General features: G+C 54.4%; 1 protein-coding gene across 10 annotated transcripts in view; it reads right to left on the reverse strand.

Moving 5' to 3' along the window:
• Positions 1–27,833, reverse strand: part of ARHGAP39 (Rho GTPase activating protein 39) — a 170,047-nt gene that overhangs the window by 53,614 nt on the left and 88,600 nt on the right. For 9 of the 10 annotated variants that reach the window (XM_055348586.2, XM_063709638.1, XM_055348585.2 and 6 more), the window contains one exon: positions 23,548–23,708. In XM_055348586.2, coding sequence (XP_055204561.1) covers positions 23,548–23,627 — 80 coding nt within the window. In that variant the 5' untranslated portion in view covers positions 23,628–23,708. Of the gene's footprint in view, positions 1–23,547; positions 23,709–26,365; positions 26,525–27,833 lie in introns of those variants that run through there. The other variant, XM_055348587.2, reaches the window with a different exon arrangement.

Consider the following 27,833-nt stretch of genomic DNA (forward strand, 5'->3'; position numbering starts at 1 on the left):
CGCAACAGGGGCCACCCCCGCTCTGGTCTGTGCTCTCCCTTCTCAGCCCGGGGTCTCGCCAGGCACCAATAGCTGCCCAGCCCCTCCCGCCCAGCCCACAGTGGGTCCCCCAGTCGCTCCTGACGAACAAATCTAGGCAGCACCTTTCAGTCCCGAGGGAGCTGTGCCACTTTTGATACCACTGATCATGTTCTCTTCCTTTTATTTTTAAAGTTTTAACTTTTTGTTTTATAATTTCATATTTTCAAAAAGGTTAACAGCCTTCACCCAGATTCACCGCGTGTCACCACCCTGAAACCGCAACAGGAAGTGGCGCACGCATTGTGGGGTGAGCAGCTCAGGAGACAACTGCTCGGCACGTGGAGGCACAGACGGGGTCTGCCCACGGCCCGGGCGGGACTGGGTGCCCACTAGGGTTCCCCACCGTAGCATCCTGTGCCGTCTCCCCAGCTACGAGGATCTCGTGGGGATCCTGTAAGGCCCCTGACATCCTGTTTCTCCTCCACTTTAACCCACGACTTTCAGCACCACGGATGCTTCCTGCCTGCGTGCTCCACTGAGCTGGCCAGCACACCGTCACCCTTGCTGGCTGGAATTCTATTCTGAGAGTCGCACGATAAAGAATTTGTCATGTTGGCGGTGCTGTTGTGGGGGTGGCAGCTTACGGAGGTTTCTATTTTTCTGTATTTTCCAAGTGTTCCACAATATTCACAAGATTACTACCGTCATTGGAAAAAAAACCCACATATTATCTTCCAATAAAATAGTGCATATTCCACATGTGACATGCAATGAATCTTTCCAAGTGTCCAGTTTTAAAGTGTTAAGGATTTAGTGGGCAATGTTTCCCTGAAGCATCTGCACTCTTATACTGGCCTGTCCAGCACATCACTCAAGGGGATAAACGGTATCTCCCCGCAGGGGTGTTTTAATTCAAATGCAAACTTAATGACAAGGAAGGACTGTCACAGTTTATAATGAGATAAAGTTATATAGCTTTGTTTTTAAAAGTGGCATATGTGTTTACATGTATATAGTTGTCTAGAAAATTACTGGAAGTCTAAAGCCAAATATTAAAAGAGATTAACTGGCCAAGTGCGGTGGCTCATGCCTGTAATCCCAGCAATTTGGGAAGCCAAGGCGGGCGGATCACTTGAGCTCAGGAGTTTGAGACCAGCCTGGGCAACGTGGTGAAACCCCATCTCTACAAAAAACACAAAAATTAGCCAGGCATGGTGGGTGCACCTCTGGTCCCAGCTACTCGGGAGGATCGCTTGAGCCTGGGAAGCAGAGGTTGCAGTGAGCCGAGATCGCACCACTACACTCCAGCCTGGGTGACAGAGAAAAGATCCTGTCTACACACACACACACACACACACACACACACACACGAGGGGGTTACCTAGGAGATGTGGAATTTGGTGTAATTTTACCTTACCCCCATTTTTGCTTTCAAAATATATAATGGAAAATTTCAAACACGCACAAAAATATAGAGATTAGTATAATGAATCCCAGGTATGTGGTTTTAATTTTTCTAATTGTTAATGTGGACAAGCATTTCCTCATGTTCCTAAGCCACTGACATTCCTCACTCACCAGACATACACGGCTTTGCCATTACAATGTTGTGTTTTGTTTTAGAAATGCACATCCTAGGTGACACCTCCCGCTGTGTCGTCTGTGCTCTAAAGATCTCTCTGGCCGTGTAGCTTGTCTTTTCACTTTTTATGGTACCTTTTGCCGAAACGAAGTTTTTAAATTTTTTTTTTGAGACAGAGTCTCGCTCTGCCGCCCAGGCTGGAGTGCAGTGGTGCGATCTCGGCTTACTGCGAGCTCTGCCTCCCGCGTTCACGCCATTCTCCTGCCTCAGCCTCCCGAGTAGCTGAGACTACAGGCGCCCACCACCATGCCCGGCTATTTTTTATTTTTATTTTTAGCAGAGACGGGGTTTCACCATGTTGGCTAAGCTGGTCTCGAGCTCCTGACCTCAGGTGATCCACCTGCCTCGGCTTCCCAAAGTGCTGGGATTACAGGCATGAGCCACCGTGCCTGGCCCTTTTGACCCTTTTAAAGACAACTTCCCTACTTCTAGGTCACAGATATTCTCCTTTTTTTTTTTTTTTGAGACGGAGTCTCGTTCTGTCTCCCAGGCTGGAGTGCAGTGGTGCGATCTCGGCTCACTGTAATCTTCGCTTCCCAGGTTCAAGCGATTCTCACAAGCTGGCTTCCCGAGTAGCTGGGACTACAGGCATGCGCCACCACGCCCAGCTAATTTTTGTCTTTTTTGTAGAGACGGGGTTTCACCATGTTGGTCAGGCTGGTCTTGAACTCCCGACCTCGTGATCCACCAGCCTCAGCCTCCCAAAGTGCTGGGATTACAGGCGGGAGCTACCGCGTCTGGCAGATATTCTCTTATAAGTTGCTTTTCACACTGAAGTCATTAATCTGCCTGCACTGATTTTTGTTTACTGTGTGAAATTTCATTTTCCCATATGGATAGACAGGGATCTTAGGATAGTTTGTTAAATAGCTTTGTTTCCTCAGTGATGGACAATGGGAGCTCTATCTTAAATTGAGTTTCTGGCCAGGTGCGGTGGCTCAGGCCTGTAATCCCAGCACTTTGGGAGGCCCAGGCAGGTGGATCACCTGAGGTCAGGAGTTTGAGATCAGCCTGGTCAACATGGTGAAACCCCGCCTCTACTAAAAATACAAAAATTAGCCAGGTGTGGTGGCGTGCACCTGTAATCTCAGCTACTCGGGAGGCCAAGGCAGGAGAATCCCTTGAACCCGGGAGGCAGAGGTTGCAGGGAGCTGAGATCACGCCGCTGCACTCAGGCCTGGGTGACAGAGCAAGACTCTGTCTCTAAATAAATAAATAGAATAAATCGAGTTTCTGTAAGTGTGTCTGAGCTCCCAGCTGGCTTTGCTGATCCATCCATCTCTGTCTCTGCCTGAGCGGTATCTTAGTTACGTGGCTTTGTAAAGTTGGTCCAAAGCCACACACTCCTCTCCCTCAGGCATGCTTCAGGCATATGTCAAAGCCATTCTTGACCCTTGGTTCTTCTCTGTGAAATTGAGAATCACCTCTTTGTTGGCTCCGCAAGGAGCCTGTGGATGGATTTAAGGAGAACCAGGCATCTCAGTGGAACTTTGGTCTCCACCCAGAGCCAAGGTGTCTCCCTCCACTCGTCCAGGTGTCTGAAGGGCCTAGACGCCCTCTCCCAATTGGCCCTGTGTCCCTCTCTGCTTTCACAGGACCATTAAGGGAAACCCCACAGCAGGGAGAACTGGGACCCCCCAGAAGCCTCTGCCGGTCCCAGCTCCAGATGCAATGGCAGACTCACTCTTCTTCCCAAGGGCCTCACCTGTCTCCCTTCCTTCTCTCCATGGACATCCCAAATCACCACAGAGAACATGAGGGGCCAGCCAGGGGTTCCCAGCACCAGCTCACTGAGAACCTGGAGGGGCCAGCCAGGGGTTCCCAGCACCGGCTCACCGAGAACCTGGAGGGGCCAGTCAGGGGTTCCCAGCACCGGCTCACCGAGAACCTGGAGGGGCCAGCCAAGGGTTCCCAGCACCGGCTTCCCCTCGTGCACTCTCTTGCCCTTAGCTCCAGGGCAACTCTCCCTGGAGACAACCCTTGACCTCAGCCCATGATACAAAGTGTCAATGTCTCCCATCGTTAGAAACATAGGGACACCAACATGGTGCACCTCGAACCCCCACAGCTCAGCACTCTAGGGAGAGAGGATTGAGGCTTGGCGGGGCCAGGACCTCCCACCCATGGTGCCACGCGCTGCAGCCTGGGCCTCCCGAGGATATCGCTGGTTGTGGCAGTCGGCTGTACACACCATGCCCTTAAATCTCAACCCTCATGGGCCCCTGCAGGGCCCATAATTTAAATGAGAAAGAGAATCCAAGGATCACACAAATAAAAATGGCAACTGTTGAAAGGGGGTGGACGGGTGCCCTGCCTTCCCCCTGGAGCCAGCTCTCCCCGAGGGACAGATGGGGCATCCCTGCACCCCCATGGCTCAGCCAGGCTCTCCACTCTTGTTACCTGACCCCCGTGACTCAGGGTAGTTTTTTAGTTTTGGAGACAGAGTCTTGCTCTGTCACCCAGGCTGGAGTGCAGTGGTGCGATCTCAGCTCACTGCAACCTCCACCTCCCAGGTTTAAGCAATTCTCCTGCCTCAGCCCCCCAAGTAGCTGGGATTACAGGTGTATGCCACCACAGCTGGCTATTTTTTTTTGTATTTTTAGTAGGGATGGGGTTTCACCATGTTGCCCAGGCTGGTCTCAAACTCCTGACCTCAAGTGATCTGCCCGCCTTGGCTTCCCAAAGTGTTGGGATTACAGGAGTGAGCCACCGTGCCTGGCCTCAGGGCTGATTCTCAGCCAGCAGTGGCCACAACAGGACTTCCTTCCATGACGTTTCTCACACTGCTGGAAGTGCAATCAGCTCAGCCCTCTGCCCAGAATCACTCCCGGCTCTGGGCTACACCTTGGTGACGGGCTCCTCTCTCCTCTGCCCCACAGGGTGTGCCCAGGACACCCCCAGTGTCTTCCAGTCTTATCCCTCCCATGGCCGCAGTGTGGGGGACAGTTCTCTCCCCAGGATGCCAGATCCCATGTGGCAGTCCCAGGCTCCCCTGAGCCATTAGTGACAGCCTCAGGAGCAGCCTCGGACTGTGACTCCTTCACAGACACTGGGCTTCAGTCTGGGGCAGTGGCCAGAAAACTGGCTGATGCAGGTACCACACCCATTTCCAGGCACCGGGTCCCATGCTGACACAGGGCTCAGAGCCTGCCCAGGGAAGGGGGCCTGGATGACAGCCCAGAAGCAGAAGTGTCCCCAGGATGGTCCCCACTGGCATTGGCTGGCCTGGGCTGCTGTCGGTCTGCTCTGCGGGACAGCAGCCATCAGCAACCCCACATGGCTGCACGCCCATCTCATACACCAGGATGGGCAATGATATGGTTTGGCTGTGTCCCCACCCAAATCTCCTCCTGAGTTGTAGTTCCCACAACCCCCAAGTGTAGTGGGAGGGAACAAGTGGAGGTAACTGAATCATGGGGGTGGCCTCCCCCATCCTGTTCTCGTGATAGTGAATTCTCATGAGATCTGATGGTTTTACAAGGGGCTTCCCCTTCCCTGGGCTCTCATTCTTCTCTCTCCTGCCGCCATGTGAAGAAGGACTTGTTTCATCCCCTTCCACCATGATTGTTCCCTGGGCGCCCCCAGCCATGCAGAACTGTAAGTCAATTAAACCTCTTTTCTTTATAAGTTGTCCAGTCTCAGGCATGCCTTTAGTTGCAGCATGAGAACAGGCTAACACAGGCATCAAATAAGAAGTGATAGCCAGGTAAGCACAAGGAAGAACCAACTGAAAACCAAGAGAAGGAAAGAGGCTACAGCAGCTCCTCAGGGGATCTGGGTTCGGAGCCAGAACACGTGGAATGCACACTGCTGTGACTGGCATTCACGACAAGATGAGTTTCTACAGAGGAAGGAAAATGTAAAGGATGTATAAAGAATTGAATAGAAAATCTAAAATGTCAAAATAAATCCCTGAAATTAACGTGTTATACAGGTTTAAGAAGAAACTAATGCTGAAGGATAGAGGGACGGAGCACAGGATAGTCAGAGGACAAAGCCCGGCAGCATGGGACGGGGCCTGGGGAGGGAGGACACGGGAGCGGGCAGGGAAAGGCCTGCTGGGTCCACACGAGGAAGAGTGAGGGGCAGAGAGACATTTTTTTTTTTTTTTTTTTTTTGAGACGGAGTCTCGCTCTGTCATCCAGGCTGGAGTGCGGTGGTGCGATCTCGGCTCACTGCGACTTCTGCCTCCCAGGTTCAAGTGATTTTCCTGCCTCAGCCTCCCAAGTAGCTGGGATTACAGGCACGTGCCACCACGCCTGGCTAATTCTTGTTTTTAGTAGAGATGGGGTTTCACCACATTGGCCAGGCTGGTCTCGAACTCCTGATCTGCCCGCTTTGGCCTCCCAAAGTGTTGGGATTACAGGCGTGAGCCGCCGCGCCCGGCCAGAAGAAACATTTTTACACAGATCAGCCTCCAGTCTCCGAAGGTGGAAGGCAGCACCCATCACCATCAGGGAAATGCAGAGCTCGAGACACCGAGGAAAACCAGCAAGGGTGGTGGTCCCAGCCCCACGGGAACAGCTGGGGTAGACAGAGCCAGTGACGCTGCTGGCAGGGACACGGGTTGGCCATGTGTGCCAGGTGCCGGTTGACAGCACTGTGGGGACTCGTTGCCCTGGGCCTGCAGCTTAAGACCTGGCAGGAGCGAGGGCGTACAGACCCAGCAAGACAGAGCAGGGCCGCCCCGAGGGCTCCTGAGCACGCATGCTGCGTGAGGGAACCAGGCAGGGGCCTGCAGGCTGTGCGCTGCGTTGAGGCTCATGGAGGCACAAAACCAACGGTGATGCCAGAGGCTGCCTGCCCGGTGGGGCGCGTCATGAGCCTGCGCCTCCTCGAACACTTCTCTGCACACACGTGTGTTAGCTAACATGTTTTCAGAGGAAGAGAAATGTGCCTCACCCTATGGGGAGGTGGCCCTAAGCCTCCCTCAGCAGCCAGGAAGAGCAGCCATATGCAGCAGGGACAGAACTGTGGGGACCGTGGAGAGTGGCAGACTGGGTGCGGGAGGCGGGGCTCTCGCCAAGCCATCTGGAGAAACTCAGCCCAGGGCCCAAAGGGGAAGGTAAGACCCAGTAGGGCTGGGGACCCGGCTGGCCACCTGAAGCCCACGGCCTGTCTCCGTCAAACCCAGCGAGGGTCAGACTCACAGCCGGAGGCAGCACGGCGGCACGGGGGGACACAGCAAAGCCTCAGCAGCCTCAGCTGGGCCACCACGGCCAACGTGGGCAGGACTCTTGTGCGTGCTCACCGCGCCGTGAGATGAGAGCAGCACGCCGCCTCTGTGGTCCTCCTCCCAGTGAATCGTGGTGAAGATCAGGCACGTCCAGGCGAGGGGCGTGTCACACAACGCCGGGCCCACCCTCCTCCAGGCCGTGCAGGTCACCAAATGCCAGGAGAGGGTAAGTCCACAGGAGCCCGGGGATGTCAGGATCAATGTCACGTGGGACCCGGGGACAGAAAAAGAAAATCAGGTGCAAACCCAAGCGTCTGCATAAGGTGTGGATTCCGTTAGTAACAATTCCCGGCAGGGGCTCATCAACTGCAGAAAGGCACCGGCGGCATGACGGCGAGGGTATCGGTGGCCGGAGGACCCTGGTGCAGTGGACCAGAGGCTCTGCGCTGCCTGTGCCATTTCCACGTAAATCTAAGATTGTTCTAAAATAAAAAGTTTACTTAAAAAAAGTAAGTAGTCTCCATATTTTAAAATGTTAATTTTATACTCTATAAATTATATAAGTAGCACAGTCGGCCTCATTTCGGAGCCAGCAGCTGCTCCTCCATGAAGGCGTGTCCCGGCAGGGCCTACCCTGGGGCAGGGAGTCATGGCCCAGAGGGGCTCAGGGGACAGGAGCGCCCAGAGCAGGGCAGCGGGAAGCCCCTCCTGGGAGAACGAACTCCTCTGACACTAACAGGGTGGAACGAAGTCCCCAGTTCCTCTTCCTGAGGACACCGACTTGGTGACCACGAGGCAGCTTTACCAAAACACAGGAGACCTCTCCAGCTCCCCAACGAGGCCCTCTGCCCTAGGGACTCCCGTGACCCCATAATCCAGGGACAACCAGGTTCCGGGAGGGGCTAGTGTGCAGGGCAGAGGGTGGCCCCCCACATTTGCTGGCAAACGCCGCCATCCTACTCAGGGACCTGAAGCTAGGTCCATCTCTGCAGCCTGTGGCAGAGACACCCACGACGAGCTCGGAGGCCTCCCACGACTCTGCCTCTGGTGTGAATCAGCAGCCCTGGGCACAGCCCAGGCGCCTGTGAGGTGGGAGCTCAGGCCAGGCCCCGCCTCCTCCAGAAGCCTTAGGACAAGGGCTGCGGGCTGAGGGGCACAGAGGGGTGTGAGGAACCTACAGAGGCTGAGATGCGTGGGAGCCCCGCCCACAAGAGGGAACAACACGTCACTGCTGCCTCGGGGCCCACGACGCCCTGACCCTGGTGCCAACTGCTAGCCCTCCATGCTCCCAGCTGACGTGAGGCCAACAAGGGTCTCTCGCCTGTCATCCTGCAGAACACAAGGCCAGCTTGGTGGGCTCACCAGGGACACCACATGGCACATGGGACAGAGGCCAGAGAAGCCTTCCCGACAGGGCCTGACAGAAGATGCCATCGACACTGCGGTCAGGGCAGGGCCATCTCCGGAAGATGCCATCGACACTGTGCTCGGGGCAGGGCCATCTCTGGTGACCTTGTAATAGTGGCACTGACAGGTCACTTGTGTTTTCTGACGACTGGTGATGACAGTTTGGACGCTTGTCCCCAAACCTCACGTTGAGATGTGATCCCCAGTGTTGGAGGTGGGGCCTGGTGGGAGGTGCCTGGGTCGGGGCAGACCCCTCATGGCTCAGTGCCGTCTTCTCGACTGTGAGTGAGTTCTTGTGAGAGCAGGTTGTTTAAAGTGTGTGGTGCCTCCCCCGCCCCGTGCTCCTGCTTTGCCATGATCAGAAGCTTCCTGAGGCCTCCCCAGAAGCCGAGCAGATGCCGGCGCCATGCTTCCTCCACAGCCTGCAGAACCACCAGCCAATTAAACGTCTTTTCTTTATAAAATACCCAGCATCAGGTGTTTACAGCAATGCGAGAACGGCCTGACACGAGTGACTGCAAGGCCAGCCTGCAGAAGGCTGGGGGGGCAGCGGTCACCATGTGACATCTCAGTGTGCACCAAGGGGGTCTTTGTCAGCTCCAGAGACACCCCTACCCCCCCACAACCCAACCTGCTGCCCTAGCCCTGCCTGCGAACAGAGCCAGCATGGAGACCGCAGCCAGGCCCGAGGCTTGTCTCCTCCTGGTCCCTGGCCATGAGCCTTGTCGACCGCCCTGGGGCCCAGCCAGAGGGTGAGGTCGCCCTGACCCCCAGCCCTCACCCCTGCCCCGTCCAGGCCATTCTCCACGCTGAAGATGGAAGAAACTCCCAGAACTGGGACCTGGTCATTATACCCTTGACACCTTCCACAGCTGGCACTGACCCTGGAGTGGGGCAATTCCTGGCAAAGCCCCCATCCCCCTGGTCCACTCCTCAGCCTGGCTGGTCTCTGTCACCTTTGCTTCCGTGACCTCCTGGAGCCGGGTGGCTGTGCAGGCCTGGGGTGCAAGGCCAGAGGCTCACGGTCCCCCAGCAGGTGCCTTCCCTGTCCACACACCTCCTCTCCCCAGCCGGAGCCTGGACCCCAGTGGACAGCTGCTCTGTGCTCCCGTGAGCACAGACCTGCAGGGGAGGGTGGCGTGTGTGAGGAGCACCTGCTGGGACATTGAAAAGGACAACGGCAGATGCAGCAGCCTCAGGGCACCCAAGGAAACCCCAAGAAGGCACCTGCAAGCAGACATCTGCAGGAAACTTGTCTTGAGGCCTGGGGGCACCAAAGGTAGCAGGGCCACCGTGAAGGGCCTGAGGCCTGGGCTGACCTGACCTAATTCAGGTGAACGGACCCTGAAGAAGGACTTGTTTGCATCCCCTTCCACCATGATTGTTCCCTGGGCACCCCAGCCATGTGGAACCTCCTGGCTGGTCCACAGGGAGCAGGATGAAGGCTCCGGGAGGCCAGTGGTGCTGGGGGACAGGGTGCGCGCCAGAAGAGAGGCGAGGGGTGGGGGAGCAGAGGCGAGGAAGGGCAAGGTTTTCGGCCTGAGCACCTGGAGGGCGGGGCTGTGTCAGGTCTGGGGTCAGAACTCAGGACGCACACCAAGGACAGGACCACATGGACGCAGGTCAAACGTGGTGAGCAGTGAGGTGCCCTCGGCAACAGCACAGCCTCCCCGCCTGGAAGGAACAGGCCCCGTGTGCCAGGGCGGCTTCCCCTGGATGGCGGCGTCACCTCGTCGCCTCGTGCCTGCAGGGAGTGCTGCCTGTGGAGAGTGGTGCCTGTGGGGAGTGGTGCCTGCGGGGAGCGCTGCCTGCGGGGAGCGGTGCCTGCTCTCCTGTTCTCGCGTCACTTCTGTTAGATTTTAGCAGAACAAAGTTGAGATACTCCCAAAATAGTTTTTCTGAGTACAGAGAAGCTCAGACAGCAGAGAATCGAACATTCTATGCCCTAAAAGAAGTAATACCAATTGTTATTTTTGTTTAAAATGCACTTTCAAATGAATGTAATGGGATAATTCTCTCAACAAAGAATAGCATTTTGTTCCCTTTTCAGTGCACTCCTGCGCGCGTGTGGGCAGAACACCAGCCTCCTAAGAACACTGTGGGCACCTCCTGGGGGACAGCATTGAGCCCAGACCCTCGGGAAACCTGAGGGCACCTCCTGGGGGACAGCACTGAGCCCAGACCCTCGGGAAACCTGAGGGCACCTCCTGGGGGACAGCACTGAGCCCAGACCCTTGGGAAACCTGAGGGCACCTCCTGGGGGACAGCACTGAGCCCAGACCCTAGGAAACCTGAGGGCACCTCCTGGGGGACAGCACTGAGCCCAGACCCTCGGGAAACCTGAGGGCACCTCCTGGGGGACAGCACTGAGCCCAGACCCTAGGAAACCTGAGGGCACCTCCTGGGGGACAGCACTGAGCCCAGACCCTAGGAAACCTGAGGGCACCTCCTGGGGGACAGCACTGAGCCCAGACCCTAGGAAACCTGAGGGCACCTCCTGGGGGACAGCACTGAGCCCAGACCCTCGGGAAACCTGAGGGCACCTCCTGGGGGACAGCACTGAGCCCAGACCCTAGGAAACCTGAGGGCACCTCCTGGGGGACAGCACTGAGCCCAGACCCTCGGGAAACCTGAGGGTACCTCCTGGGGGACAGCACTGAACCCAGACCCTAGGAAACCTGAGGGCACCTCCTGGGGGACAGCATTGAGCCCAGACCCTAGGAAACCTGAGGGCACCTCCTGGGGGACAGCATTGAGCCCAGACCCTAGGAAACCTGAGGGCACCTCCTGGTGGACAGCACTGAGCACAGACCCTCGGGAAACCTGAGGGTACCTCCTGGGGGACAGCACTGAGCCCAGACCCTAGGAAACCTGAGGGTACCTCCTGGGGGACAGCATTGAGCCCAGACCCTCGGGAAACCTGAGGGCACCTCCTGGGGGACAGCACTGAGCCCAGACCCTCGGGAAACCTGAGGGCACCTCCTGGGGGACAGCATTGAGCCCAGACCCTTGGGAAACCTGAGGGCAGACAACAGCATGGGGATGCTGGGCCTTGGGGAGCTGCTGCTCAGAGAAAGGCACAGGCTTCAGACCGCAGAGGGCGACCTGGCCTCAGGGGTCCCACAGACTGGCTGGAGCTGGACCTCAAGGACGGAGGGGTACAGCTGCTGGCCCCGCAGGCTGGCTCTGCACAGGGCGAGGTGGGGAGGACATTGTGTGGGCTGGGGAACTTGCGCCTCGGCCCTCCACCACAGAGGGTCAGCATCAATTCACAGATGCAATCTGAGGTGTGTTTGAGGAAGATTCATTTGGCAACAGTATTTAAAATGAAGTGGGAAGAGAAATAAGCCATTTGGTGACAAAGGTGGAAGGATGCAAGATGTCTACGATCCCCAGGGGACGCAGGGTACCCGGCGGGACGGGCCTCTTCCCAGAAGCTCCCAGAAGCTGCTGTCAAGGCGGAACAACCTTCCTGCAGCCCCTGTTTCTTGGAGATGTCTGTTTGCAGACAGCAATCAGGCCACATAAGCCTTTTCTGATGAACGCAATGAGTGCCATGTGCATGCCAGACAATTTGCCAGGTGCTAGGGACACAAGAGTGAACAAGAATGTGCCCTGCCCCGCAGACATAGACAAGGGTGTCGAGACCACTCCATGGGGAAAGGAGAGTCTCTTCAACAAACGTGCAGGTGGACGTCTACCTGCAAACAAATGCAGTCAGCCCCTACCTCATGCCACACACAAACATTAATCCAAAGTAGACAAAAGGTCTCAATGTAAGAGCTAAACTGACAAAACTCTTAGAATAGACGGGGCGGCTCTGCATGACCTCGGATTTGGCAATGGATTCTGAGCTATGACACCAAAAGCACATGCAATAAGACAAACAATGGAAAAACAGACTTCATCAAAATTAAAACTTTTGTGGCCACCCCCGAGAGAGTGAAAACACAGCCACAGGATGGGAGAAAACACCTGCAAATCATCCATCTGATGAGGTTCACAAAGGACTCTCCTAATTCAGTAACAACAGGATAGGAGGCTGGGAGGTGGAGACTGCAGTGAGCCCTGATCTACTGCACTCCAGTCTGGGCAACAGAGTGAGATCCTGCCTCGAAAAGAAAAAAAAAGACAGGCCGGGTGCCGTGGCGAACGCCTGGAATCTCAGCACTTTGAGAGGCCAAGGCAGGTGGATCACCTACATCAGGAGTTCAAGACCAGCCTGGACAACATGGTGAAACCCCGTCTCTACTAAAAATATAAAAATTAGCTGAGTGTGGTGGCTCATGCCCGTAGTCCCAGCTACTCGGGAGGCTGAGGCAGGGGAATTGCTTGAACCCGGGAGGCAGAGGTTGCAATGAGCAGAGATCACAGCACTGCACTCCAGCATGGGCGACAAAGTGAGACTCCGTCTCAAAAAAAAAAAAAAAGATAAATACCCCAGTTTAAAGATGGGCAAAATATCTGGACAGACACATCTCCAAAGAAGATATGCAGATGGCCAATCTACATTAAAAGACACTCGTGATCATCAGCCATAGGAGAAATGCAAATCAAAAAATCAAAACCACAAGAGACACCATCTCAAACCCACTGGAGGTAAAAACCATAATAAGTGTTGCTAAGGATGTGGAGAAACTGGAACCTTTATACACTGCCGGTGGGAAGTGGGAACATTAACTGGTGTGGCCACTGTGGAAGAGTTTGGTGGTTCCTCAAAAAGTCAAACATACCGGCCAGGCGCAGTGGCTCATGCCTGTAATCCCAGCACTTTTGGGTGGGCGGATCACCTGAGGTCAGGAGTTCGAGACCAGCCTCACCAACATGGTGAAACCCCGTCTCTACTAAAAATCCAAAATTAGTCAGGTATGATGGTGGGCGCCTGTAATCCTAGCTACTCGGGAGACTGAGGCAGGAGAATCGCTCAAACCCAGGAGGCGGACGTTGCGGTGAGCTGAGATTGTGCCACTGCACTCCAGCCTGGGCAACAAAAGTGAAACTCCACCTCAAAAAAAAAAAAAAGGTTAAATATACAAAAATTAGCCAGGTGTGGTGGTGGCAAACATGTGTAGTCCCCGCTACTTGGGAGGCTGAGGCATGAGAATCACTTGGATCCGGGAAGCAGAGGTTGCAGTGAGCCAAGATGGTGCCACTGCACTCCAATCTATGTGACAGAGTGAGGGTCTGTCTGAAAAAGAAAGTTAAACAGGCTGGGTGTGGTGGCTGTAATCTCGGCACTTTGGGAGGCCGAAGTGGGAGGATCGCTTCAGCCTGGGAGTTGCAGGTTGCAGTGAGCTGTGATTGCACCTTCGCACTCCAGCCTGACAAGTACCAACCTTTCTCAAAAATAATTAAAAAAAACCCCACAGAGTTACCACCTGACCCAGCAATTCCACAACTAGGTATACACACCCAAGAGAAACGAAAACGTCTTCACACAGAAATCTGCACACAAATGTTCATGGCAGCATGATTCATAATAGCCAAAAAGTGGCAACAGAGCAAATGTCCTTCAACTGATGCATGAAGAAGCAAAATGTGGCCCACCCCTACACGGGAATATTGTTCAGCAGTAACAGGGATGCAGCCCGGACCCAAGCTATGGTGTGGATGGACCTGGGGCATGTCGACGTGAGTGAAGGACCACTCGTATGATTCCACGTACTTCAATCGTCTGGAGCAGGTGAATCCCACAGGACACAAAGCCGGCCCGCCGTGCCCGAGGCTGGGGAGAGGCTGCTGCTGGGAGTGGGGCTTCTCTGTGGGAAGTGGATGGTGGCACCAGCTGCACAACTCTGACTGTTCTAAGAGCCACTGGATTGTGCACCTTGGAGGGCGAGCTTTGTGGCATGTGAATTATATAAAAAAAGGGAGTCTGGCAGGTGAGGGGCAGCTGGGCTGGGCTCTCGCTGGGAAGGCCCCATCGGGCTGCCCTCAGCCAAGAGGTCCCAAGAGGCAGGCAGGTATCTGGGAACATGTGGAGGGTGCAGAGGCTGAACGGGGCCACCAGGGTCCACGATGGCCACGGCAATGCTGAGCTCCAGCCGCCACAGCTGGCCCCGAGCAGACCCTCTTGGTGGGTCCAGTGGGACCACTCCCCAAGGCATGCAGCCCCCAGCACAGCTCCTGGCTGTACAGCCTCTGCCAGGGGCGCCGGTGTCCCTCCCGCCGTGCCGCCATCTTCCCATCACCCCTCCCTGATCTGCTCTTTGTTCCCAGATGTCGTCCTCTTTGCCACGCTGCTCCTCTTTCTATCCTTATCGCTCTGGCAGGCGGCAGGTGTGGCCAGCCCCACACCAATCACCACAGACACCCGCAGAGTACACCCAGACCAAGCAGCAGACACCAAATCCCCTCCTCACCCAACAGGCTGCTCACAACTGCACATGACACACAAAGGAGACAGACAGTGGCCCCGCAGCAAACCCACATGACCAGAACCCAACGGGCCCTGGCAGCAGAGGGGACGGCTGAGGCCTGGCCACCCCGGCGCTGTCCACCACCCCTCAGTGGGCAGAGGGGACGGCTAAGGCCTCGCCACTCCAGCACTCTCCACCACCCCTCAGTGGGCAGAGAGGGACGGCTGAGGCCTCGCCACCCCGGCACTCTCCACCACCCCTCAGTGGGCAGAGAGGGACGGCTGAGGCCTCGCCACCCTGGCACTCTCCACCACCCCTCAGTGGGCAGAGGGGATGGCTGAGGCCTTGCCACCCTGGCACTGTCTACCACCCCTCAGTGGGCAGAGGGGATGGCTGAGGCCTCGCCACCCCGGCGCTGTCCATCACCGCTCAGTGCTCCGCCACTGCTCCTGTCTGGCCTCAAGACTTTGTTCCTGACAAGTGACTCAAAAGTTAAGCCCTTCCACTCCCTCCTGGTCTCCTAAATCAAGGCCTAGCATTGAAGGACATTCACTCGTGGGGTGAATCCAGACTGGCCATGAGGGCTGCATGGAGGGGGTGCTGCGCGGGGGCAGAGGAAGCCCTGCAATGGTGAGCACGTGGGGGAGGCGTGGCCTCTCGGGCCTCCTGCACACAGCCAGGCGCTGCTCTTTACCAGGTAAGCATCCAGTGCTGCAGGCCCCAGGTGGCGCGCACTGCCGGGGTCCTCGGCGAAGATAAGAAACAGCACACAGACAGAGGACCCACTGGTGCCGCAGGACCTGGCACGTGCTGCAGGAGCGGCCACCATGATAGATCGTCCTCCAGACCCGCAAGGGTACCACACCCCTAAGCACCGGAGGGCGCAGGCTCTGCCGGCCAGCCCCACCTTCCCAACTCTCCCTCCAGGCCCAGGGCGTGTGTCCAGGCACATCATGCTCTCCTGAGACCACCAGAAGGGCAAGGCAGGTCTAACGCCATGAGATGGAGTCCCAACAGCAGAGGCCATGGCTTCTCACACCAGACGTGGTGAGGGAGGAGCCGTGGGAACTCCCTCTGGGCCTTGACATCCCTGGTTCATCCGTGCCCAAGGAGACAGAGGAGGGACCTGGCTGACTGCCTGTGGAGCCTGGGAGGAGGGCGACCGGAACCCTAACAGCCTTAGGGCTGTAACGAGGGCTCACAACAGCAAGGTGAAGCCAGCAGGAGATGCGTTTGCTCTGTGAGGACGAGGGGAGGCAGCTCCACCCGATGCAGCAACCACCTCATCAAATCCCGGGACACTCTGCACCAGCAGCCACACCGCCCTACGCCTCCAGTCCAAAGCCCAACGTCTTCTCTGGGTGGGGCCAACTGGTCCTGTCTCCATCTAGAAGAGCACGTGGAGGGAGGGCGGAGGCATCTTTGAATCAAAGGACTGCAGCTGGGGAGGGAACTCAGGACACAGACAGCGAGCTGCCAGGAAGCTGAGGAAGCCACGTGCCCAGGCTGGAACCCCAGCACACTGAGGCGTGGACAGAGAGCCCCTCGCTGCCCCTCACAGATCTACGCAACGCCCTTGAGGATGGGGGCAGGGGGCAGGGGGAACCCAGGATCAGGGAGGCAAGACTGTAATCAATGGGGCCGGGATTGCTGACTTGGGTTGATATGAAAAAGTCTGATCAAATGGGAAAGGCAAAACTTTAAGACTTTTAGAAGAAAATACGTGAAGAATTTCAGGAGCTCAGTTAGGAAAGGGCTTCCTGAGTAAGACAGGAAGAGAAAAGGCAGGTGGACAGAGAACGCTGGAGCTCAACATGTTGGCTCATCAAAAGCCACCAGCACTGACACAAAGGCGTGAGGACAGACGGAGACCGTAATCCAGGCTCAGTCAACATGCAACTGTACCCGGAACAGACAGGGATGCGTCCACACCACAAAGGCTAAGAAAGATGATTAAATGGAAGAAAAGGCCAGAGGAGATTCCCAGAGGCGGAAACCTGAGGGCTAAGAACACACGGAGATGCTCAAACTCACCAGGTAGGAAGCCACGCAGACCCACCCGCCAGCAGGGAAGGAGAGTCTGGCCAGAGTAGGAGCTCCGTGGTGGGGAAGGAGCAGCCCGGGGAAGTCCAGAGGGCGCCCGGCATGGCCTCGAAGGCCGGACACCTGCGGGGCCCTTTCCGCATTGCGTGTAAAGGGGAAACTCGGAACCCAGCCGTGGGCCTTTCCGCATTGCGTGTAAAGGGGAAACTCGGAACCCAGCCGTGCGCCTTTCCACGTTACGTGTAAAGGGGAAACTCAGAACCCAGCTGTGGGCTTTTCCACGTTGCGTGTAAAGGGGAAACTCGGAACTCAGCTGTGGGTGTCAGTGGAGGGATACCAAGGCGCCACATGAGGACACATGAGCCCCAGGGAGGCTGGGAAGGAGCAGAAGAGACTCTCGATGAGGCAGGTGTGGCTGGGCACAGGACAGGAGGCCAGCAGGACCAGACAGACGGGCAGAAGCAGCCCCAGCTCCTTACAGAGCCCGGGGCATGAGAGAAGGCACAGTGCCCCTCACAGAGCACAGGCAGCCTCAGCCTCTAACAAATGGCACGGGGACAGCCAGATGCATGTGGAAAACAAACAGGTCAGACCACACCTCACACCACACACAAGAACCAAGGCGGATCTGAGACCCAAAGGCAAAAACAAAAGTATGTCAGCCCATGAGCAGGTGCCATGTGCTCTTTCTCCAGTCACCTGGATGGAGGTGACTAAAACACAGAGGCACTGAAGAAAGGATGGCCAACCTGACTACACAAAGATTCAAATCCTTTCACATGCAAAAGCCACTACAAATAAAACAGATTTTGGCTTTTCAGACACATTTAGTGGAACATTTACAATAAGAGCTCATGTCTTTAATATATAAATTTGAGCATGAAAAGATAATAAATACTATAGAAAAAGGGCAAAAGATAAAAGCATGCAATTCACAAAGTGAACAGTAATACACGGAGGGTAACTACTTCAGCGATCATCAGAGCCCCAAAGCCCAGGCTGCATGGAGACCCCAGGCACCTGCCCACACATCTGACAGCAGGCAGCTGTTGATGGCCCCGATGGCCCGGGGTTGGTGCTGCTCACAGAAGCCCCAAGGACAGCACATCCAAAGGCATCCTTGGACCTAGCAGTCCCTCGTCAGAAATTCACCTGCAGATGCACCTCCCAAAACCCAGAATTATACAAGCAGACTGCAGCAGTCCTTGTAATTGCAGAATATGCGAAATTACCCACATGGCCAACACAAGACTGAGGCACACACACAGTAGAGGCCCAGGAAGCTCTGAAAAAGGATGACCATCTCGATGGTCTGGGAGGCAGTGATGTCTAGGGGATGTTTTAAGTGGAAAAAGCAAATTGTGCAAAGAACACGTAAATCATGATACCATTAGTGTAAGAATGAAGGGGAAATAAGAAAACATACTAACATCTGTTCATTCTTCACAATAGAAACCCAGGAGATAAACAGAAAACAAGAGAGTTTCTGCCTGCAGCAGGTAGGCAAGTGCAGAAAGGGCACGGGGAAGAGGCCTGGCTGAATGTGCCTGTGTACGGTTGGGGCTTTGGGAACATGCGAATGGCCTATATGTTTAAAAGACAAAATTATATCAGAAGAATAAAAAGGGGGACAAAAAAATCTCTAACTGAAAGTAATGAACCAACGGATGCCAGAACCATAATGAAGAAAAGAGAAAGAGCTAATCCAAACAACTTAGGAACACAGGATGAGCCAGCGTCGCATTCCTGGGAGACACGTGCACATGAGGAAATGCAAATGAACCCTGGCTGTTTTTAGTGCATATATTTTTGTAGTGGAATGGGTGAAGCAATTCTGAACCAATTTTAGATGAATTATCAGATGAGCAAGTGAGTAAACACACTGGTGTTCTTGGGAGCCAGGGAAGAAGAGATGTGACGGAAGAGGGGACCACAGAGCAACTCTCTGTGGGAGGGACGGGACTGGGGCACCGTGTGCGCTCAGCATTTCTAGGAGGCGTTTGTGTGCGTGGAGGCATGCGTGCATGTTTGTGTACCTGTGTGCGTGTGCATGGAGGCATGTGTGCACACTTGTGTACCTATGTGTGCATGGAATCGTGTGTGCGAGCTCATGTACCTACCTGCATGTGTGTGTGTGGAGGCGTGTGTGCGCACTTGTGTACCTACCTGCGTGTGCGTGTGTGGGGGGGGCATGTGTGTGAGCTCGTGTACCTACCTGCGTGTGCACGTGTGTGGGGGCGTGTGTGCACTCCTGTACCTACCTGCGTGTGCGTGTGCGTGGGGGGCATGTGTGTGAGCTCGTGTACCTACCTGCATGTGCGTGGGGGTGTCTGTGTGCTCCTGTACCCACCTGCGTGCGCGTGTGCGTGGGGGCGTGCGTGCGCACTTGTGTACCTACCTGCATGTGCGTGTGTGTGGAGGCGTGCATGTGAGCTCGTGTACCTACCTGCGTGTGCGTGGAGGCGTGTGTGCGCACTTTTGTACCTACCTGCGTGTGCGTGGAGGCGTGCGTGCGCACTTGTGTACCTGCGTGTGCATGGAGGCGTGCGTGTGCACTTGTGTACCTACCTGAGTGTGCGTGTTCGTGGAGGCATGCGTGCACACTTGGGTATCTACCTGCGTGTGTGTGGAGGCATGCGTGCACACTTGGGTACCTACCTGCCTGTGCATGGAGGCATGCGTGTGCACTTGTGTACCTGAGTGTGTTTGTTCGTGGAGGCGTGCGTGCGCACTTGGGTAACCTACCTGCGTGTGCGTGGAGGCGTGCGTGCGCACTTGTGTACCTCAGTGTGCATGTGCGTGGAGGTGTGCGTGTGCACTTGTGTACCTGCATGTGCGTGTGCATGGAGGCGTGCGTGTGCACTTGTGTACCTACCTGAGTGTGCGTGTGCATGGAGGCGTGCATGCACACTTGGGTACCTACCTGCGTGTGTGGAGGTGTGCGTGTGCACTTGTGTACCTGTGTGTGTGTTCGTGGAGGCGTGCATGCGCACTTGGGTACCTACCTGCATGTGCGTGGAGGCGTGCGTGTGCACTTGTGTACCTGGGTGTGCGTGTGCATGGAGGCATGCATGTGCACTTGTGTACCTGAGTGTGTGTGTGCATGGAGGTGTACGTGTGCACTTGTGTACCTACCTGAGTGTGCATGTGCATGGAGGCGTGTGTGCACACTTGGGTACCTACCTGCGTGTGCGTGGAGGCGTGCGTGTGCACTTGTGTACCTGCGTGTGCGTGTTCGTGGAGGCGTGCGTGCGCACTTGGGTACATACCTGCGTGTGCGTGGAGGCGTGCGTGCACACTTGGGTACCTACCTGCGTGTGCGTGGAGGCGTGCCTGTGCACTTGTGTACCTGCATGTGCGTGTGCATGGAGGCGTGCCTGTGCACTTGTGTACCTGTGCGTGTGTGTGGAGGCGTGCATGTGCACTTGTGTACCTGCATGTCCGTGTGCGTGGAGGCGTGCGTGTGCACTTGTGTACCTGAGTGTGCATGTGCGTGGAGGCATGCGTGCACACTTGGGTACCTACCTGCGTGTGTGTGGAGGCGTGCGTGTACACTTGTGTACCTGAGTGTGCGTGTGCATGGAGGCATGCATGTGCACTTGTGTACCTGCATGTGCGTGTGCATGGAGGCGTGCGTGTGCACTTGTGTACCTACCTGAGTGTGCATGTGCGTGGAGGCGTGCGTGCGCACTTGGGTACCTACCTGCGTGTGCGTGGAGGCGTGCGTGTACACTTGTGTACCTGAGTGTGCGTGTGCGTGGAGGCATGCATGTGCACTTGTGTACCTGCATGTGCGTGTGCATGGAGGCATGCGTGTGCACGTGTGTACCTACCTGAGTGTGCATGTGCGTGGAGGTGTGTGTGCGCACTTGGGTACCTACCTGCGTGTGCGTGGAGGCGTGCGTGTACACTTGTGTACCTGAGTGTGCGTGTGCGTGGAGGCGTGCATGTGCACTTGTGTACCTGCATGTGCGTGTGCGTGGAGGCGTGTATGTGCACTTGTGTGCCTGCATGTGCGTGTGCGTGGAGGCGAGTGTATACTTGTGTACCTGAGTGTGCGTGTGCGTGGAGGCGTGCATGGGCACTTGTGTACCTACCTGAGTGTGCGTGTGCGTGGAGGCGTGCGTGCACACGGGTACCTACCTGCGTGTGTGTGGAGGTGTGCGTGTGCACTTGTGTACCTGAGTGTGCATGTTCGTGGAGGCGTGCATGCGCACTTGGGTACCTACCTGCGTGTGCGTGGAGGCATGCGTGCACACTTGGGTACCTACGTGCGTGTGAGTGGAGGCGTGCGTGTGCACTTGTGTACCTGTGTGCGTGGAGGCGTGCATGTGCACTTGTATACCTGAGTGTGCGTGTTCGTGGAGGCGTGCGTGCGCACTTGGGTACCTACCTGCGTGTGCGTGGAGGCGTGCGTGCAAGCTTGTGTACCTACCTGCGTGTGCATGGAGGCATGCACGTGAGCTCGTGTACCTACCTGCGTGTGTGTGTGCGTGGAGGCGTGTGTGCTCGTGTACCTGTGTGTGTGCATGGAGGCGTGTGTGCGTGCTCGTGTACCTGTGTGCATGTGCGTGGAGGTGTGTGTGCGAGCTCATGTACCTGCATGTGTGGAGGCATGTGTGCACGCTTGTGAACCTGTGTGTGTACATGTGCATACTCCTGCATAATTTTCTAGTTTTGTCTGCTCAGGCCAAAAAGCACACATCTGTCAACCCAGCACTTTGGGAGGCCGAGGCGGGCAGATCATGAGGTCAGGAGTTCAAGACCAGCCTGACCAACATGGTGAAACCCCATCTCTAGTAAAAATACAAAAAATTAGCCAGGCGTGGTGGTGCGCACCTGTAATCCCAGCTACTCAGGAGGCTGAGGCAGAAGAAATGCTTCAACCCGGGAGGCGGAGCTTGCAGTGAGCTGAGATCACGCCACTGCACTCCAGCCTGGGCGACAAAGCGAGACTCCATCAAAAAAAAAAAAAAAAAAAAAGAGGCCAAAAAGCAAAAAGCAAATACACTGCAGTAGCACTGAATGTTCTAAGAACCCAGACCTTGTTCTCTAAGACCAGTATTCCCTAAAAGGAACCAGCACTCCCTAGACAAACAGCTGATTCCAAGGCTGAGCAGGGCAGCTATGCCAGGAGGAAGCTAGCACTTGCAGGAATGAGGACGTCAGGGACACAGGATCCAGCGAGACGCTTAGGGGCCTATCTGGGCGCTTATGCACCAAGCCAGTGAAGAGCAAGCGCAATATCAACCCCGAAAAAACCCAACGGAGCTCACAGCCCACATCAGCGAACAAACGAATGAAGAATGAACAAACGAATGAACAAGGAGACAGCAGGACTCCTGCTCAGGTCAAGGCCGAGTGCGGATCGCAACTGTGGAAGGTGCACAGAGTCCCGGAAAGACCAACCACACAGGGAGGCACAAAGCACCAGACACGGAGCCAGGCCCAGAGCGCCCAGAGGTGGCCGGGAGGCAGCAGCTGCACCTCGGGGGGTGCGGGCGAGGCCTCTGTCGGGGTCAGAGGTCATGTTGCCAGGTGAGGGGCAGATGGACAGCAGTGTCTGCAGATGCAGGGCCCGGGAGGACCCAACACCACCTGTGTGGCATCCTCCTGAAAAACTGTCAGACAAACCCAAACCAAGGAACTCTCTATTTTACTTTATTTACTGTGACACGGGGGTCTCACGCTGTCGCTCAGGCCAGAGTGCAGTGGTGTGATCTCAGCTCACTGCAGCCTAAACCTCTTGGGCTCAAGGGATCTCCTCACCTCAGCCTCCTGAGTGGCTGAGACCATAGGCATCTGCCACCACATCTGGCTAATTATTGTATTTTTTGTAGAGATGGGGTCTCACTAGGTTGCCCAGGCTGGGATGATCTGTTTTAAATAGGGTGACTATTACCTTAAAAATATCAATGTGACAAAAGGCAGAGAAAAGCTGTGGAATTCTTCCAGATTAAAAAAGGCCAAGGAAAGAGAGGCAGTCAGGGGCAGAGCTGACCTGGAGGCATGGGACGCTGGCTGAGACAGGACAGGGACAGATTTACTTGTGGTAACAAGTGTCCTGGGCTACCTGGAAGATGTCCTGAGGGAGCTCACGCTCTCACACCAACACCCCCAAAAGCATTCAGAGGCGACGGGAGCAAGTGTCCTGGGCTACCTGGAAGACATCCTGAGGGAGCTCACGCTCTCACACTGCCACCCCCAAAAGCATTCAGAGGCGACAGGAGCAATGCTAGCCACAGGGTCTCTGGGCAAGGGCCCTCGAGCGCTCATGGGGCTGTTCTTATTCTTGTAACTTTTCTGGAAGCATGAAATTATTTCCAAATAAAAGCCTAGAAATCAGGGCAGAGCAGTGGCTCACGTCTGTGATCCTGGCACTTTGGGAGGCCTCGGCCTCCCAAAAGGATCGCTTGAGCCCAGGAGTTTGAGACCAGCCCGAGCAACAGACCTCATCTTTACAAAAAATTAGAAAAATCAGCTAGACGTGGTGGTGCACACCTGCAGTCCCAGCTACTTGGGAGGTGAGGTGGGAGGACTGCTTTAGCCTAGGGATTCAAGGATGCAGTGAGCTATGATGGCGCCACTGCACTGCAGCCTGGACAACAGAGTGAGACCCCGTCTCCTCAAGAAATAGATCAGTAAATAAATTAGAAAGTCAAAAATTAGAAAGAGAAAAACGACGAATCATGGCGACCCGCATCTGCAGGACCGCGGGCCACAGCCCTGAGGGCTGCGCTGTGCACAGGTGGCATCTGCCATCCAGGCCTTGGGAAGAGCCAGCGACGAATCCATTCTCCACGGAGAATCCTGCATGCACACTGCTTTTTCCGCAGGAAGAAAGCAGTTCCACCCACTCGTGAGGCCCGGGCAGCTCCGCAGGTCGGTCGGCTCCTTACCGAGTGCTCGACCCTGGAATCCTCGACTCCGGCAGGTCGACATTATGGCTCCTGCACTCGTAGTCCTGCGTCTGGGACATCGCTGTCTGCTTCCTCGCCCAAGTGGACAGACGTCAGGGCATCATCCGGACAATGCCAGCATCAGACGGGAAGGTGCCGCACTGCAAGAGGGGAGAAGCAACAGTGCTGATCTGGAAGACGCTTCACCACACCAACCACCCGGCCCAGCCCACCGCCGCAGACTGGCTGGAAAACGCCTCACCACACCAACCACCCGGCCCAGCCCACCGCCACAGACTGGCCGGGCAGGATGACGATGGACTCCATGGCACCCGTGAGCCGCCCCCGGGCAGCCAACCCCACTCCTCAGTGCTCCTGATGCCTGGCCCTGCATTGCAGCGAAGCCTGGCCAGCCCCACACGCAGCAGGGAGGCTGTGCCCACCAGCCAGGATCCCCCCCCATGCCAGTCTGAGACACCAGCCCCACTCCACGATGGGCCGGGGCAGGCACAAGCCAAGCATGGGGGGACCGCGGGACCGCAGGACTGGAGGACTGGGAGGAGGGCGAACAGGAGGACACAGGACCTGCTCCGCCCTCACTCTCAGCCCCACATCTGAGACTCAGTGTCCCCAGCTGTCCACACAGGCGACACTCGCCGGCAGTCACTGGGGAAGGACACGGGGCCACACGTGTAGCACAAGGGCGCTCAGGAGCAATCCATGTTCACACGGACCACCTGACTTCCAACAACAATGCTGTGTTCACCAGGTGTACAGTCCATCCTTGAAAAACACGGGTCTGAGCCAGGAGGGTCACATATACATGGATTTTCTTCCTCCTCTGCCTCCCGAGACAGCACAACCAACCCCCTTCCTCTTCCTTCTCCTCGGCCTACTCAATGTGAACGCGACGAGGATGAAGATCTTTGGGATGATCCACTTCCACGTAATGACAGTAAATATGTGTTCTCTTCCTTATTATTTTCTTACTACCATTTTCTTTTCTGACTTTATAGGAAGAGTATAGTAGATATTACAATAGCATACAAAATGCACGTGAATTGACTGTTGGTATCCGAAGGCTTCCCATCAACAGCAGGCCGTTTGTAGTTAAGAGAAGGAAGAGGAGGAGGAGGAAAGTAAGACATGGGTTTTTGACCACCTGGTGGGGGTCAGTGCCCCTAAACCCTGAGTTATTCAAGGGTCAAGTGTGAAAAAAATGAACCTTGACCTCTACCTCATCCAATCTCGTACATAAAACTTAGTTCTAGGTGCGCTGTAGGTCTAAATGTTAAAAGTAAAATAATAAGGCTTTTGGAAAGAAACGTAGGAGAAAATCTTTGTGGCCTTACAGTAGGCACAAATATCTTAATTGGACACACACAAAAAACAATGCACAAAAGAAAAATTAACAAATTGGACTATAGTAAAATTAAGAACATCTGTTTATCAAGAAACTATTAAGCAAAAAAAAAAAAAAAAAACCACATCCTAAGTGGGAGATATTTGCTACAGAGAACATGTGTAATGTGTGTGTGTAATCTGACAAAGGGCCACATCAGACATATTAAAAACTCCTACCAATAAGTAAGGAAATCAGCCGAGTGTGGTGGAGCGTGGCTATGGTCCCAGCTACATGGGAGGAAGAGGAGGGAGGATCCCGCCACTGCGCTCCAGCCTGGGCCACAGAGCGAGACACTGTCTCAAAAAAAAAAAAAGGCCAGACACAACTGAATGCACAGAGTACAGTTGCCTTTCCTGAGGTTCAAGGTCAGGCAAAAGCAGCCTCTGCTGTTAGAAATCAGAACCCATGGCCTCCGGCCCGGGTGGTGACGGGGAGGGACCCACGGCTGTATGGCTGCTCCTAGCCTTGGTGCCACTTCACCTGCAGCACTGGCTTATAGAAGCCACAGGGCCTCACATGTGCCGCTACACCGACAGTCTGCCGAACCGTGGTGGGCACTGCTGTGGTGGGCACCTGTCTCCTTGCTCCCGGATGCCCCAGCTGGTATCAGTACAGCCCCCACCCCGCCCCCCAGGAGAGGCCATTCCATAGATACTAGCTGTGCTAACTCAAGGGGAAATAAAAAAGACTCAAGCCCCAGAAGAGAGCACAGCAGGTGACGGGAAGGGACACTGCAGGCCAATTGGAAACTTTCTCCAAGTCCCAGACAGATTGTGGGGCCACAAATCCTACCTACACTCACGCCGCTCACAAGTGGGGTAACCACCTCCTTAGAGGAAACGCGCTTTCCGCCACTCAAATCTCCACACAACTATTTATTTTAATGCTTGGGACTGCTACGAATGCTATTTTTAAAAATGAAACTCAGGCCGGGCGCGGTGGCTCACGCCTATAATCCCAGCACTTTGGGAGGCCGAGGCAGGTGGATCATTTGAGGTCGGGGGTTCAAGACCAGCCTAGCCAACACGGCGAAACCCCATCTCTACTAAAAGTACAAAAATTAGCCAGGCGTGGCAGCATGTGCCCGTAATCCCAGCTATGCGGGAGGCTGAGGCAGGAGAATCACTTGAACCCAGGAGGCTGAGGTTGCAGTGAGCCGGAATCGTGCCACTGCACTCCGGCCTGGGCGACAGAGCAAGACTCTGTCTCAAAAAAAAAAAAAAAAAAAAGGAAAAAGAAGAAATGAAACTCAAATATTTTTAATTTCTTGTTTGAGAGGAAACAGGTGACCTGCTCGTACAGCTTCAATCTTTTTGAAAAGTAAAACAGCAGTATCAGTGAAGTTCTAAAAAGCTAAAAAGCATCCACCACAGCCTGAGAGCCACCTTGACCAACCCCGCTTCCCCTATGCACCTGCTTTCCATCCTCAGTCCATCCTTCCATCATGGGTTCCAACATGCTCACCGACCTCCTTGTCCTCTTAGACTCAACTCAGGCGTCACCTCTCAGGAAGCTTCCTCCCATCTGGGACCCCACGCCACAGTGAGTCCAAACGCACCGGGTCTGCAATCAGGCACTGCGAGTCCCCAAACTCTGCTTTTCATTGTTGAAGTTGTTTTAATTATTCCAGGTCCTTTGCATTTCTATATGAATTTCAGAATCAGCTTCTCGATTTCTACAAAATAGCCTGCTGGGATTTTGATTGCAGTTGTGTTGAATCTATCGATGAGTAAGAGGAAAACCAACATCTCACCTACATTAAATCTGATCTGGGAGCAAAACATCTCTATCTAGTTGGGTCTACTTTCTTTCAGCAACATTTTGTAGTTTTTAGTGTACAAATCTTGCACATATTAGTTAAGTCACCCTAAGCATTTCATATTTATAATACTAACAAAATATAATTTCCAATTTTTTGTTGCTAATACAGAAAAAAATGTTATTTGTTTTTACAATTTGATCTTGTAACCTTGATAAACTCACTTATTAGTTCTAATTGTTTTTCACAGATTATGTTTTCTGCAGAGATGATCATGTCAACAGTGAATAAAAAGTTTTACTTCTTCCTTTCCAAACTAGATCCTTTTATTTTTCTTGCATAATTGCACTGGGAAGAACCTGCAGTATTATTACTGAACACAATTAGTAAGAGTGAACATATGTGCCTTCCTCCTAATCTCAGGGAAAGCATCCAGTCTTTTACCATTAAGTATGATGTTGACTGTAACTTTTTCATGAATGTCTTTTGTATTTTTAGTTTGTCAAGTTATTTTTTAAATCAGGAATGGATGTTGGATTTTGTAAAATACTTTTACTGTATCTATTGAAATGATCACATGGTTTCTCTTTAGTTTGGTAATAGCTGGATTCCATCAATTAATCTTCTATTCTTAAACCAATTACATATTCCTTGTATAAATGCCAATTGGTCATGATATATTGTCCTTTTTTTTTTTGAGACGGAGTCTCAGTCTGTTGCCCAGGCTGGAGGGCAGTGGCATGATCTCGGCTGACTGCAACCTCCACCTCCCAGGTTCAAGCGATTCTCCTGCCTCAGCCTCCCAAGTAGGTGGGATTATAGGCACCCACCACCATGCCCAGCTAATTTTTTTGTATATTTGGTAGAGACAGTGTTTCATTATGTTGGCCAGGCTGGTCTTGAATTCCTGGCCTCGTGATCCACCACCTCGGCCTCCCAAAGTTGTTGGGATTACAGGCGTGAGCCACCGCGCCCGGCCATATTGTCCTTTTTATATATTCTCAAATGGGATTTGCTAAAATTTTGTTAAGAATTTTTACATCCATATTCATATTCATTTTTGCATCTATTTTCTTCTTGTAACATCTTTGGTTTTGCTATCAGAGTAATACCAGCATAACA

Source organism: Gorilla gorilla, chromosome 7, assembly GCF_029281585.2.
Source record: "Gorilla gorilla gorilla isolate KB3781 chromosome 7, NHGRI_mGorGor1-v2.1_pri, whole genome shotgun sequence".
Lineage (NCBI taxonomy): Eukaryota > Metazoa > Chordata > Mammalia > Primates > Hominidae > Gorilla > Gorilla gorilla.